The sequence below is a fragment of the Phoca vitulina genome, unplaced genomic scaffold (genome assembly GCF_004348235.1).
Source record: "Phoca vitulina isolate PV1807 unplaced genomic scaffold, GSC_HSeal_1.0 scaffold49, whole genome shotgun sequence".
Lineage (NCBI taxonomy): Eukaryota > Metazoa > Chordata > Mammalia > Carnivora > Phocidae > Phoca > Phoca vitulina.
The window spans coordinates 924,551-940,376 of NW_022589752.1; the positions used below are offsets into that span (position 1 = coordinate 924,551).

Consider the following 15,826-nt stretch of genomic DNA (forward strand, 5'->3'; position numbering starts at 1 on the left):
AAGTTATTTTTTTTAAATACCTGACATTAAAGAAATGAGTCTCTGTCTGGCCTCATTTGATGCCCTTGGTGTACGAATTCGATCAATCCATTGATATTCTGGGTCTTCATTGACCACAAGCTCTTCTACAAAACCATGAATTATTACAGCTCTATAGCACTTTGGAATAGATGTTGCTGTTAAAAGAAATTGTCTATTATACTTTTATTTATCACAAGGTTAAATTCAATTTTTAAAAAATGTACAATTAAGTTCTTACCTTTTGGATACATAATACAAGAAGACTTTTTAGTGTGCTAATTTCAATGTAATTATAATAGTCATACTTCCAATCAGTCTTCTAAATTCCATATTATTCTTAGAAATAATCATTTTCTTTAATGAGACCTCGTTTTTCTCATAGTAAACATAGTAGATAGAAATTGTATTTTTATAATTTCGAAAACAGCCATAGACAATCTTAAATAGCATTCAATACAAAGTTTAAAAAAAATCAGAATCAGGGCGCCTGGGTGGCTCAGTCGTTAAGCGTCTGCCTTCGGCTCAGGTCATGGTCCCAGGGTCCTGGGATCGAGTCCCACATCGGGCTCCCTGCTCTGTGGGAAGCCTGCTTCTCCCTCTCCCACTCCCCCTGCTTGTGTTCCTGCTCTCGCTATGTCTCTCTCTGTCAAGAAAATAAATAAAATCTTTAAAAAAAAAAAAAAAAAAATCAGAATCAATGTCAGCTAGGTAATCATTATAAAAATAGGTACAAAGTGGGTAATAAATACAAAAAACTTTATTCAAAGCCCTTTGAAAAAGTTCTTTTGTACAACATATAGTGCAGTCTTAAAAATCAAACCATTACCTTTCTGACATAATCTGAGGAGTCATATAGCCCTGCAATTTCGAATAATCCATGGCCATATGGCCAACTGGTTCAGTAGTCACTATACTATTTAACAAACTCATTTAATATAAATAACACCAAATGTCATTAGATTTAAAATAAGATCTAGTTGGGGGTGCCTGGTTGGCTCAGTTGGTTAGGCAACTGCCTTCAGCTCAGGTCATGATCTCAGGGTCATGGGATCGAGCCCCGTGTCGGGCTCCCTGCTCGGTGGGAAGCCTGCTTCTCCCTCTCCCACTCCCCCTGCTTGTGTTACCTCTCTCTCTGTCTCTCTCTCTCTCTCTGTCAATTAAATAAATAAAATCTTAAAAAAAATAAAATAAGATCTAGTCGGATTCAAAAAGGGGATAACCTATAGAAAAACAAACAAACAAAAAAACAAAGGGAGAACCTAAGAAAGAACATCTACACCAAATTAGTCTCTAAGACATCCATGCCTTAAAGCTAACTCAACTACTTAGGAGTTTTCAACCCTATTAATCCAGGCTGGCTGTGACTGCCTACATCTGCCCAATGCCAGCCCATATTTCATGGCACTTGAGGGACTGTACCTGTAGATACCTATTTAAGTTTGGATAGCATCACAATGTTTGGCTATAGTGCTCTGCTCCTATCTTAACAACATCTACTAAATTACCACTGAAGGAGAGTCTGACTGGCTCAGTCAGCAGAGCATATGACTCTTGGATCTCAGGACTGTGGGTTCGAGCCCCATGTTAGATTAGAGATTACTTAAAAATAAAGTCTTTAAAAATAAATAAATAAAAATAAAGGTAAAAAAATAAAATATCAGTGGATTTTTCTTTTTTGACAGTTATACAAAGTTCAATATAGTCGTATCTTTCACATATTCACAAGGCAACTTGTTCTAATTTATAGAAGAAAAATTTAATAGGCAATAAAATATTCATTGCTGTGAAATAAGATAAATATGTGAAAATTATTTTAGAGCTTTTATTTAAAATTATTTTAGAGTTTTTCACGGAGATTGACCTACCGGTAGAAGAGGAAAACCTACAGGGTACCTGGGTGGTCCCTTCAGTTAAGGGTCCAACTCTTGGTTTCTGCTCAGGTCATGACCTCAAGGGTCCTGGGACCAAGCCCCACATCAGGCTCCTTGCTTAGTGGGGAGTCTGCTTGAAGATTCTCTCCCTCTGCCCCTCCCCCCATGTGCATGTTCTCCCTCTCTCTCTCAAATAAATAAATAAATCTTTAAAAAAAAAAAAAAAAGAAGGGCGCCTGAGTGGCTCAGTCGTTGAGCATCTGCATTCGGCTCAGGTCATGATCTCAGGGTCCTGGGATCGAGCCTCGCATTGGGCTCCCTGCTTGGCGGGAAGCCTGCTTCTCCCTCTCCCACTCCCCCTGCTTGTGTTCCCTCTCTCGCTGTGTCTCTGTCTGTCAAATAAATAAATAAAATCTTAAGAAAAAAAAAAAGAAGAGCAAAACCTGCATTAGATGAGTGCTGCAAGCTTCTCCGTAAGTTGATGTCTGATAATAATGCTTTTTAAGGCCACTGGAGACTTCTGCAAAATACACATGTCCACCCACCACAAATAGCTCCGTATCTGTATTACCTAATTTTAGATGGCCCATTTGAATTTGAATCTGAATTTGTCTGATTTGAATTTGAATTAAGTCTGATTATATCATACATGTAGTCATCGAATTTGTTCTCCCAAATGTAGATATTAGAGAGAGTGGGATTTGTTTTCATTGATTACGAAAGTACAAGCCCATCTCCCCCTATGTTGTTGCTGACTACTGACAACCAGCTGACATCAAGTTAGCACAGGCTACTGTTCAGATACAGTGCATCACCTAACTGTTTTATAATATCATGCTTACACATGAGCAATGCAACAAGGCAGTGATTTTCTTTCAGCATGTGGCCTAGATGAACTGTGGACGCCTCCTATTCACCATACAGTATAGGTAGGTTTGGGTATATTCCCTTAGTTGTTTGGTTTTCAGTTAGGACTGTAGCAAATGCTATCACATTTTGCATTTCCAGACCACAGTCACTCCGATCTCATTTCTCTAAGGATGAATTAATTTGTAGCATTCCTGCAAAACACATTCCACCTTCATTTTCAAACTTGTTTCCAGTCATTCTCAGATATTTCAGAGTTGTATTGTTATGTAGTGCTTTTACAATCAATTCTCCACCTTTGGGCCCAATATTACTAACATAAGATTTAAGTAAACAAGATTAAGTTGTTTCATTAATACATGGATTCTTCTTTAAAATTCGGGAAAAAATCCAAAATCTTCAGTCACTCTTTCTACCAGCAATAAGCAAATAAGTTACCAGCAATGTTTAATGTGATTCCTTCCAGAGTCTGGAGTAGGGGCGAGAGTGCAAGGCAGAGTAGGGTCATGATAACCATGTACACCTCATGCCCCAATGGACTATTCTAACAAAAATTTCTAAGAACTTGTAAAAAATTAGATTTCATTTACTTTAAAATCAGATAAATAGTCCCCAGAGCTACGGTAATTGTTTCTGAAAAATTGACAATTTTCTCTTTGGCATTAAAACCAAAGTATGATAGATTTTCCATTAGCGTTCTGAAATATTAATTTGATTCCCTATATTTAACAATTAAATTTCCTGTTAAATGAGAAATAAAATGCATTTACTTACTGCAAAAGAATTTGACTCCACATGATGACTGCCTAAATCGATTTAAATCATTGAAGAGGTCTACTTTGACAACTACATTGATTTCCCCACGGATACCTAAAATTTCAAATGGAAAATCAAGTTTTTACCCTTAACAAAATAAAACACAATTAAATAATCCAGCAAATGAATGTCAACTGATGATTTTAAAATATCGTATCAATCATAATAGCAGTGCTAACTTTGTTTCCTAATTATTTTTACTCTAAGTAGTTTATTACATTTTCTGAAGTATACATATATATTATAGAATGAATAAGTCTACTTATTTGAATCAAAACTAACTGCAAAGGAGCCACATTTGAATTGATGACAACAATGATGATGACGGTAACATCTGAGCACAGATAATGTTCTAAATGCCTTACGTGTAGTATCTCATAGCTCTCACACCAACCCAGTAAGGTAATTTCTGTAGTATTATCATCCTCATGTTACAGAGGAAAACATTAAAGTTTAATGAAAGTTAAATAATTTGCGTAGTGTCAATAACTAGTTAAGTAGTACAGTCAGGATTAGAAGTCAGATCTTAAATGGTCAACAAATGCCAAGAATCTGATTTAACACGAAAGTTTTATTCTTTTTCTTTTTTTAAAGATTTTATTTATTCATTTGACAGAGAGAGAGACACAGCGAGAGAGGGAACACAGGAGAGGGAGAAGCAGGCTTCCCGCTGAGCAGGAAGCCTGATGCGGGGTCCCAGGACCCTGGGATCATGACCTGAGCTGAGACAGACGCTTAACGACTAAGCCACCCAAGCGCCCACACAAAAGTTTTATTCTTTTCAATGAATATATTAAGTTAAAATGAGCTAAGAAATTCCAAAAATTAGGGTTTTTCAGAACATGTCCTAACAAATAAAAATAACCCAGTCTCTATCTCTAACATTTACCAAATATTTTTACTGGACTGTCCTGATTGCATGTCAATCAAATTCAGAGTTACAGAAGGCCTTCTAAGAAGAGTGACTTGCTCATTTACCCATTGAAATAATGAGATTATGTCCTAACAAAGGGTCCATAAACATATTAAACCAACTATAAACAGTATTTAATATAAAGTATTTGGAAAATTCATTCCTGCCTACTGCTATTGCCTTTAATCTAAGTCCAGATTATTTCTCCAGTGGCACGTTTTATTGGTAATATACTATGGGACTGGATTTTATTTCCTGACTACAAAGATAATATACTTATGTTGTATATTACAACATTTTATTGTACAGAAAATACAGAAAAATACAGAAAATACAGAAATACAGAAATACAGAAAAAAGCAAAAGAGGAAAAATAGGATTACAGTCCAGAAATAAAACTATCCAAGAATAAATATTTTATCGGGATGCCTGGGTGGTTAAGCGTCCAACTCTTGGTTTCAGGTCAAGTCATGATCTCAGGGTCCTGAGATCCAGCCCCGTAGGGCTCTGTGCTCAGCAGGGAGTCTGCTTGAGATTCTCTCCCTCTGCCCCTCCTCACACTCTCTCTCTCTAAAATAAATAAATAAATCTTTTTTTAAAAAAAAGAATAAACATTTTATCATGTATTCTGCCAATTTATCACATGATATCACATATATGCAATTCTCTTCTTTCTAAACAAATATATAATCATCCTATAATAATGTTTTATAATCTGAATTTTACAAAATTTTACAATTTTACAAATCATACACATTTCCTTATGCCACTCTACTCTAAAAACATGCATTTTATTCTGGCTGCATAATTCATGGTCTATATATGCTCTAATTTATTTAAGTAAATCTTCCTTTCCAATTTATTTTACCATTGTAAATATTAATAAATAATAATAGAATGTGTCACAATAAATATACTTTTGCATAAATCTCAGTTTATTATTCTTATAATAAACAACTAGCAACAGGACTGCCAGGTCAGAAATGGAAAATAGGCAGAAAGATTAGGCTAGACTACAGAGAGAAACATCTGCCAGTTCCTTATGGGTCCATTTGCCATTCTAAAAAGATGGCATATTTTTAGGCTGGCAGTTCTCAAACTTTCTGATGACATAACCACTTTTACAATCTTAAAAATTATTGAGAACTTCAAGGAGTTTTTGTTTATATGCATCATATATCAATATTTACCATGTTATAATTAAAATTAAAATTGAGAGGGACACCTGGGTGGCTCAGTCGGTTGGGCCTCTGACTTCAGCTCAGGTCCTGATATCAGGGTCCTGGGATCGGACTCTCCACTCAGTGGGGAGTCTGTTTCTCCCTCTCCCTCTGCCCCTCCCCACTGCTCACTCTCTCTCTCTCCCTCTCTCTTCCTCTCTCTATAATAAATAAAATCTTTTTAAAAATTTAAAAATTAAAAATTTATATTAAAATTGAGAATGAAAATTAAAATTAAAGCTGAGAATTTTAAAAAATATTTATTACTATAAACGTTTTTATAAAAATAACTATATTCTGAAAAACAAAAAAACTAGTAATAAGAATAGCACTTACATTTTTGTAGTTCTCTATAATGTCTAGCTTCATGGAATACTGTTAGATTCTATTTCTGTTCTGCATTCAATGTGTGGTAATATTATACATCATAAAACCTCTAGAAAACTCCACTGTATTTGTAAGATTATTTTTAAATAATGCATTTACTTACTATATTGTACAAATTTAACAGGGATTACTTCAAATTATATACTCCTTACCATGTATAGTATCATAAATTGGAAACCATCCTGAGATGACTGTTGCAGCCTCACTGTAGAGTAAAGGATCAATATCAATGTACACTTTACCAATGGCATCATTTGCACTGTAAGTGTCATGGTCAAGAACTGTGATCTGCAGAGGTTCATCCTGTAAATCTTCATCATCCACCTAAAAGTACACCTTAAAATTAAATCTTTTAATTTTTAAGTCTTCATTACCATAAACATATACATATACCAAATGTAAAAGATTACTTATTTCTAGAAAAAAAACTTACAGATTTATCTCTAAGCACAAAGGTAAAGGAATTAACACACACACACACAAGTTATAACCCCTTTTTCTATAAAAGATGCCAAATTTCTAAGGAAAAGAAGTACAGTTCGGGGCGCCTGGGTGGCTCAGTTGGTTGGGTGTCCAGCTCTTGACCTTAGCTCAGGTCTTGATCTCAGGGTCGTGAGTTCAGGCCGTGTTGGGCCTCGTGTTTAATTTCTTTTTCTACATATTATCCTGTGTCAGGCCCATGTTTAATTTCTTTTTCTACATATTATCCTGTATTTTACTAGTCTACTTATAATATCCAGTAAAAATGAGTCCAAACATTATCTACAGGAGAGCAAGGATGCTAATGAGCACCATGATACCATCATTTCTAAAGACAATTTCACAGAATAAAACTATAGGAAAAACTAATATATTATTGGTAAAAAAAAAAAAACACTAAAGTTCATGAATTAAGTAAGTGAAATAAATGTTTCTTCTCTCTCCTTTTACTTTCTATCAATTACTTATCACATGGCAAGCACTAGCCTAAAAGAGGGACTACAATGGAGAATGCAGTGAACTAAATGTCTCTGTGCCCTGAAAATCTGTATATGTAAGTCCTAATGCCCAATATGATGGTATTTGGAGATGGAATCTTAGGAAGGTAATTAAGTCAAAAGGGTGGAGTCCTCTCAAATGGGATTGGTATCCTTGCAAGTAAAGACGGGGAGAGACGATCTCTCTCCCCTCTATGAAAGGACAAGCAAGAAGATCACTATCTACAAGCCAGAAAGAGGGATCTCAGCAAAACAAAACCATGATAGTACCCTATCTCAGAATTCCCAGCATCCAGAAATGTCAGAAATAAAAGGCTATTGTTTAAGCCACCCACTCTACAGTATTCTGTTACAGCAGGCCAAACTGACTAAGGCAAAGAAGGAGGCAAAAAAAGATTTTTCCCTTTGGAAGACATGTTCATTATTTCGGATATGGAATACCATATCTTATGGATACCATATCATCCTCCAATTTGCCAGTACTCCTCATCAAATGTAGTGGCTAGATGGAACACAATATTACAGATATTTGTAAGGATGGAATATAAAAGGATTATTTCCTGTAACTTAAATACTATACTTTTTAAATGTAGTCTATGAATGTTTGTCATTACAGCAGATATACCATACTGTTCATTAAGACAGTTTGTGGTTAACTAAAATCTCTGTATTTTCCTTACATATGCTTTGGTCAAGTGATATCTCTGCAAACCTATATACTTTGGTTAATTTTTTAAACTTAATTATTAAATATTATGCCTTTCTCCATTCCATTTAATTCCTTGTTAATTTTAGACTAATAATCTAACCTCTGAAGATTATTTTAAGAATTAAAGTAGAAGGAATTATTGTTTTTTTTACCTTTATTAATGTTTAACTCTAAATTTTTTTTTGTTGTTTTAATTTTATTATGTTAGTCACCATACAATACATCATTGGTTTTTGATGTGGTGATCCACGACCCATCATTTTCGTATAACACCCAGTACTCCATGCAGTACGTGCCCTCCTTAATACCCATCACCGGGCTAACCAATCCCCCCTCCCCACTCCCTTCTAAAACCCTGTTTGTTTCTCAGGTCCATAGTCTCTCATGGTTCATCTCTCCCTCCAAATCCCCCGCCCATTTTTCCCTTCCTTCTCCTAATGTCCTCCATGCTATTTCTTATGTTCCACAAATAAGTGAAAACATACGATAATTGACTTTCTCTGCTTGACTTATTTCACTTAGCATAATCTCCTCCAGTCCCATCCATGTTGATATAAAAGTTGGGTATTCATCCTTTCTGATGGCTGAGTAATATTTCATTGTATATATGGACCACATCTTCTTTATCCATTCATCTATTGAAGGGCATCTCGGCTCTTTCCACAGTTTGGCTATTGCAGACATTGCTATGAACATTGGGGTGCATATGGCCCTTCTTTTCACTACATCTGTGTCTTTGGGGTAAATACCCAGTAGTGCAACTGCTCGGTCATAGGGTAGCTCTATTTTTAAATTTTTGAGGAACCTCCACACTGTTTTCCAAAGTGACTGTACCAACTTGCATTCCCACCAACAGTGTAAGAGGGTTCCCCTTTCTCCACAACCTCTCCAGCATCTGTTGTTTCTTTCCCTGTACATTTTTGCCATTCTAACTGGTGTGAGGTGGTATCTCAATGTGGTTTTGATTTGAATTTCCCTGATGGCCAATGATGATGAACATTTTTTCATGTGTCTGGTAGCCATTTGTATGTCTTCTTCAGAGAAGTGTCTTTTCATATCTTCTGCCCACTTTTTGACTTATTTGTTTTTTGGGTGTTGAGTTTGAGAAGTTCTTTATAGATCTTGGATACCAGCCCTTTATCTGTAGTGTCATTTTAATCAGGAAAGGATGCTGTATTTTGTCAAATGCTTTTTCTGCATCAATTGAGAGGACCATATGGTTCTTCTCCCTCCTCTTATTAATGTGTTCTATCACATTGATTGATTTGCGAATGTTGAACCACCCTTGCATCCCGGAGATAAATCCCACTTGGTCGTGGTGGATGATCCTTTTAATGTATTGTTGGATCCTATGAGCTAGGATTTTGTTGAGGATTTTGGAATCCATATTCATCAGGAATATCGGTCTGAAATTCTCCTTTTTGATGGGGTCTTTGCCTGGTTTGGAGATTAAGGTAATGCTGGCCTCATAGAATGAGTTTGGAAGCTTTCCTTCTGTTTCTATTTTTTGACACAGCTTCAGGAGAATAGGTATTATTTCTTCTTTGAATGTTTGGTAGAATTCCCCAGGGAATCCATCAGGCCCTGGACTCTTGTTTTTTGGGAGGTTTTTGATCACTGCTTCAATCTCGTTCCTGGTTATTGGCCTGTTCAGGTTGTCAATTTCTTCCTGTTTCAGTCTTGGCAGCTTATAGGTTTCCAGGAAGGCCTCCATTTCATCCAGATTGCTCAGTTTATTGGCATATAGTTGTTGATAATAATTTCTAATAATTGTTTCTATTTTCTTGGTGTTAGTCGTGATCTCTCCGCTTTCATTCATAATTTTATTAATTTGGGTCCTCTCTCTTTTCTTCTGGATAAGTCTGGCCAGCGGTTTATCGATCTTATTAATTCTTTCAAAGAACCAACTTCTAGTTTCATTGATCTGATCTACTGTGTTTCTGGTTTCTGATTCATTGATTTCTGCTCTAATTTTAATTATTTCTTTTCTAATGCGTGGTTTAGGCGTCATTTGTTGCTTTTTCTCTAGTTCTTTAAGGTGTAGAGTTAGTTGGTGAATTCGGGATTTTTCTATTTTTTTGAGTGAGGCTTGGATGGCTATGTATTTCCCCCTTAGGACCGCCTTTGCAGTATCCCATAGGTTTTGGACCGATGTGTTTTCGTTCTCATTGATGTCCATGAATTGTTTAAGTTCTTCTTTGATTTCCTGATTGACCCAAACATTCTTGAGCAGAGTGGTCTTTAGCTTCCAAGGGTTTGAATTTCTGCCAAATTTTTTCTTGTGATTGAGTTCCAGTTTTAGAGCATTGTGGTCTGAGAATATGCAGGGAATAATCTCAATCTTTTGGTATCAGTTGAGACCTGATTTGTGACCCAGTATGTGGTCTATTCTGGAGAAAGTTCCATGTGTGCTTGAGAAGAATGAGTATTCTGTTGTTTTAGGGTGGAATGTTCTGTAAATATCTATGAGGTCCATCTGATCCAGTGTATCATTCAAAGCTCTTGTTTCCTTGTTGATTTTCTGCTTAGATGATCTGTCCATTGCAGAGAGTGGAGTATTGAGGTCTCCTACAATTAACGTATTGTTATCAATATGACTCTTTATTTTGGTTAACAGATGGCTTATGTAGATGGCTGCTCCCATGTTGGGGGCATAGATATTTACAAGTGTTAGATCTTCTTGTTGGATAGACCCTTTAAGAATGATATAGTGTCCTTTTGTGTCTCTAATTATAGACTTTAGTTTAAAATCTAATTTGTCTGATATAAGAATTGCTACCCCAGCTTTCTTTTGAGGTCCGCTGGCACGGAAGATGGATCTCCATCCCTTCACTTTCAGTCTGGATGTATCTTTAGGTTCAAAATGAGTCTCTTGTAGGCAGCATATGGATGGGTCCTGTCTTTTTATCCAAACTGCAACCCTGTGCCGTTTTATGGGAGCGTTTAGGCCATTCACGTTGAGGGTGATTATTGAAAGATATGAATTAATTGTCATCATGTTGCCTGTGAAGACGTTGTTTTTATAGATTGTCCCTGTAAATTTCTGTTGTATATCACTCTTGGGGTCTCTCTCCTTTTATAGAACCCCCCTTAATATTTCTTGCAGGGCCAGCTTAGTGGTCACATATTCTTTCAGTTTCTGCCGGTCGTGGAAGCTCTGCATCTCTCCATCCATTCTATTTTTTTTTTTTTTAAAGATTTTATTTATTTATTTGAGAGAGAGAGAGAATGAGAGACACAGAGCATGAGAAGGAGGAGGGTCAGAGGGAGAAGCAGACTCCCCGCCAAGCAGGGAGCCCGATGCGGGACTCGATCCCGGGACTCCAGGATCATGACCTGAGCCGAAGGCAGTCGCTTAACCAACTGAGCCACCCAGGCGCCCTCTCCATCCATTCTAAATGAAAGCCTTGCCGGATAAAGTATTCTTGGATGCATGTTCTTCTCATTTAGTACCCTGAATATGTCTTGCCAGGCCTTTCTGGCTTGCCAGGTCTCTGTGGATAGGTCTGACGTTATTCTGATGTTCCTCCCTCTGTACGTAAGGAATCTCTTCCCCCTAACTGCCCTTAAGATGGTTTCCTTGGTTCTAAGATTTGCAAGTTTTACTATTACATGCTGGGGTGTTGGCCTGTTTTCCTTGATCTTGGGAGGGGTCCTCTCTGCCTCTAGGACACGAATGTTTGTTTCATTCCCCAGATTAGGGAAGTTCTCAGCTACGATTTGCCCAAATACATCTTCTAGTCCTCTCCCTCTCTCCACTCCCTCCGGGATTCCAATTATTCTGACATTGGAATGCTTCATGGTGTCACTTATTTCTCTGATTCTATTTTCATGGATTCTGAGTTGTTTTTCCCTGGCCTCCTCTTTTCCCCTTTTATCTATTATATTTATCTACAATATTATATTGTCTTCCAGGTCGCTTCTTCGTTCTTCTGCCTCAGTTACCCTAGCTGTTAGATTATCTAGATTGGATTGGATTTCATTGATAGCATTTTTAAGTTCTGCCAATTCAGCTTTCATTTCTGCCCTTAGAGACTCTATGTTGCCATTAATTGATTTCTCCATTCTAGCCATTGTCTTCACAATTGCTAGCCTGAATTCCATCTCCGACATCTTGGTTATATCTGCATCCATTTGTAAATCTGCAGCATAAGTCATAATCTCTGAGTCTTTTCTATTTTGGGGGCTCCTCCTCCTAGTCCTTCTGTTGATGGGTGTTTGAGGGAATGTATAGAGTCCAAATTATTGACCAGAACCCAAGCAAGATGCACCTGTTTTTTTGGGACCTTAGGGTTGCTGGCCCCTTGTTTTCCCAGCCTGTCTTCTGCAGGAGGGGCCTGCCGCACTGTTACTCAGGCAACCCTGTTGGGCGGAGTTGCCCTGCCCCCCTGTGGTGGGGGATGAGCCCAGCGGGAATCAGTTTTGGGGGCTTTTGTGCTCTGGCAGCTTTCCCTGGCTGCTTTCCGCGTCTCTTCTGCGAGTCAGAGCAGAAGAAACCGTTTCCAACCCTCTGTCTCAGAGCAGAGAGACCGCAGTCTGTTCTTCAGTGAGCTCTCCAGGCCACACCGTCTCCGTTTCTGTCCGTGCTGTTATAAACTGCAGCGGCCTGGGTTGTGCGCCCCTCTGCAACACTCCCAGTCCTACCTCCATGTCAGAGCACGTCCCTGCCCTTTGTGCTTCTAAAACTGCCAGCTGCTCCCAGTTCGCGTGCGCGCGACCCCGCCGCTCCGGGTTCCTGCCCTGGGGGCTGCCCTAGAGTCCTTTCCCCGTAGCTACCGGTCTGCGAGTCTGTGCCCGTCCCCAGCGCGCGAGGCTGTCGCTCACCGGCGGTGTAGGATCCCCATGGCCAGGCACCCTCCTGCTGCCGTTTATCCTCCGATATCTGCCCACGGAATCACGGCTCCCCGCTTTGTACCTCAAAACCAACCGCCTGCCTTATTCTGCTTGTAGAGATCCAGATCTTCTTACATCTCAGGTTGGTTTCATGGGTGCTCAGAGTGGTCTGGTAGATATCCAGCTCAATTCCGGGGACCAGTTGAAATAGGGTCCCCTACTCCTCCGCCATCTTTCCGCCCTCCCCGGAATTATTGTTGATATCACTGATGTAATAATGTGACTGGATGATTTGTTTTCAAAAAAGGGGATACCTCTCTATAAGAGAGACATAATTAAAAATTTATGGATGAAATTGCATAATATTTTGAATTTGCCTTAAAATATTCCTGCCACCCCACCCTCCAAGTAGGGAGTGGTGTAACAGGTAAAACAAGAATAGCACAACATATAGGTAAAAGTAAAGGTAAATGATGGATAAGTAACCTGTCCACTTTTATGCATATTTGAAAATTTCCATAGTGAAATGTTAAAATAATCATTTTGATTTCCAAGCCATTGTAAATCATATGTCATCAATGGCATTCCATACTATGGCATTACCTATATATTTAGTAAAAGGCAAAAAGTCATAAACTAAGCCATTAACCACTGCTCCAAAGACATCCCTTCAATTTTTACCTCCATTAATAACATGTTTTGTGTACACTATTTAACCTCCTACACATTTACCTATGAGTACCCTCATCTTCTGTACTGGTACACTAAGGTATTCCTTCCCTGACACTATAGGTCTCCATAGCAACTAAATGACTAGAATTGTTTATGATATATATAGATAGCTAATAATACAAATAATCTAAGAAAAATTCAGGAATTAATTTTAATTAATTTTAACAAAATAATTAAGGATATTTCATAGATTTAATTGAGCCAGTATCAAATCATGAAATAATTTAAATTTTCTCATAAATGTCTTAAGTGTTTAAAAATGTTAGTTGCACAGCAATTTGTCCAGTTAAAAGACTAAATTTCCCACCCTCCTTTGTAACTACTGAGATATAAGCATAAATCATTAACATAGAACTAGATAGGATAGGGAAAAATTTCTCAAAACAGGGCTTGCTCAGCTGAAAAATATATATTAACTCATCACCACCTCTCCTGCTTTTTCTTCCAGGCCTAGAACACTGATGTGATTACTGGAACTCCAGCTGCTAACTTGGAGGCTAATGTGACCATGAATATTGGAAGCCACAGGATACGGATGATGGAGAAGACAAAAGGATCCTAGGTTCCAAATGATTACATGGAGCTTCCAAAGTTTCATTATACTGCCTGGCCCAGTATTTCTTTTATATAAAAGAAAACTAAACATCCATTTGTTCATGATATTTGAGAGTTTACAACATATAAACTAATGCTAATTGCAACTGACAAACAAGTTTAAAAAAGTATATAATTAATGTTAACTATAAACACAAAGTTTAAGAACATCTGTCACACAAAACACACTATTATTAGAAGTACTAGCCAAAATAGTAAACTTAGTAAATTTTAAGGGAAATGGCTGGTAACTTTAGTTGCTAAATCTCATTAACATTATAAAAATCCCGGGGCGCCTGGGTGGCTCAGTTGTTAAGCGTCTGCCTTCGGCTCAGGTCATGATCCCAGCGTCCTGGGATCAAGCCCCGCATCAGACTCCCCGCTCGGCGGGAGGCCTGCTTTTCCCTCTCCCACTCCCCCTGTTTGTGTTCCCTCTCTCGCAGTCTCTCTCTTTCTGTCAAATAAATAAATAAAATCTTTTAAAAAAAATTACAAAAATCCCTTATTTCAGAAAAGTAAGTACAAATATATTATCTTTTAAAGTTACCTAAGCTACCTGAGTACTTTGCAGCTTTAAAAATTCTGGTGCATCATCAATAAAATGAAATTAATATTCTTAAATATTAATGTCCTACTATCATGAAAATTACTAATAAGATAACCCAACTTAAAAAAAAAAGATACCCCAACTTAAAAATGAGCAAGGAACTTGAACAGTTTTCCAAAGAAGACATACAAATAGCCAATAAACACATGAAAAGATGCTCAACATGACTAGTCAATAGGGAAATGCAAATCAAAACCAATGACATATCACATCACATCTACATTTTCCACATTAAGCTAATCACCAAGTCCTGTGAAGTCTACCTCCATAATGTCATCTCTAAATATCTTCTTTGGGGAGTTAAAATACGAGATGGCAGTTCAAAGTAAAAGAAAGGCAAATGGTCCTTAACCATAAAAAAGCATTATCATGCTCATTCATGACAAAAATGCATATTAAGATTACATTGCAAACATCACTTCACACCTACTAGGATGGCATGATTTTTTTAAAAAAACAGAAAATAACAAAGCTTGACAAATATGTGGGAAATCAGAATTTTCTCATACATGCTGGTGGGAATGTATAATGGTGTAGCCACTACGGAAAACAGTTTGGCAGTTCCTCAAAAAGCTAAACATACAATTTATCATATGACCCAGCAATTCCATTTCTGGGCATATACTCAAAAGAACTGAAAACAGGTACTTAAACAGATACTTGTACACTAATGTTTACTGCAGTAGTAGTCACAGTCGCCAAAAAGTGAAAACAACCCAAATGTCCATCAACAGATAAATGGATAAACAGAATGTGATACATACATATACACACACACACACACACACACACACACACACACAGAGGAATATTATTCAGCCATAAAAAGTAAAGAAATTCTGATACATGATACAACATGGATAAACCTTGAAAACATTATGCTAAGTGAAAGCCAGACACAAAAAGACAAATATAATGATTCCACTTGTGTCTAACACAGGCAAATTCAAGAGACAGGAAGTAGGTTAGATGTTATTAGGGACTAGGAGAAGAGGTGAGGGTTACTGCTGAATGAGTAGTTTCTGTTTGGAGTGATGAAAAAATTTTGGAAATAGTAGTGATGCTTGTACAACATTGTGAAAGTAAGTAATGCAACTGAGTTATAATTGGTTAAAATGGCATTTTTTAATATATACTTTTGACTACAATTTTTTTAAAAAATTTAATCTGTACACTATCCTTAAGTGGTTTTTGGCATATGCTAAAATCCAGAGAATATTACAGTAATAATAATATAATACTTTAAGAGATTGTTTTTTTTTAAACCTGTGTTCTTGCA

At 37.3% G+C, this 15,826-nt stretch overlaps 1 protein-coding gene and 1 pseudogene across 12 annotated transcripts in view; both read right to left on the minus strand.

Annotated features, from left to right (window-relative positions):
- Positions 1–15,826, minus strand: part of C2CD5 (C2 calcium dependent domain containing 5) — a 100,224-nt gene that overhangs the window by 69,950 nt on the left and 14,448 nt on the right. For all 12 annotated transcript variants that reach the window (XM_032387479.1, XM_032387474.1, XM_032387483.1 and 9 more), the window contains 3 exons: positions 6,248–6,419; positions 3,534–3,629; positions 21–176 (listed from right to left, as the gene is read on the minus strand). In XM_032387479.1, coding sequence (XP_032243370.1) covers positions 21–176; positions 3,534–3,629; positions 6,248–6,419 — 424 coding nt within the window. The remainder of the gene's footprint in view (positions 1–20; positions 177–3,533; positions 3,630–6,247; positions 6,420–15,826) is intronic.
- On the minus strand, positions 2,271–3,450 carry LOC116621602 (annotated as a pseudogene).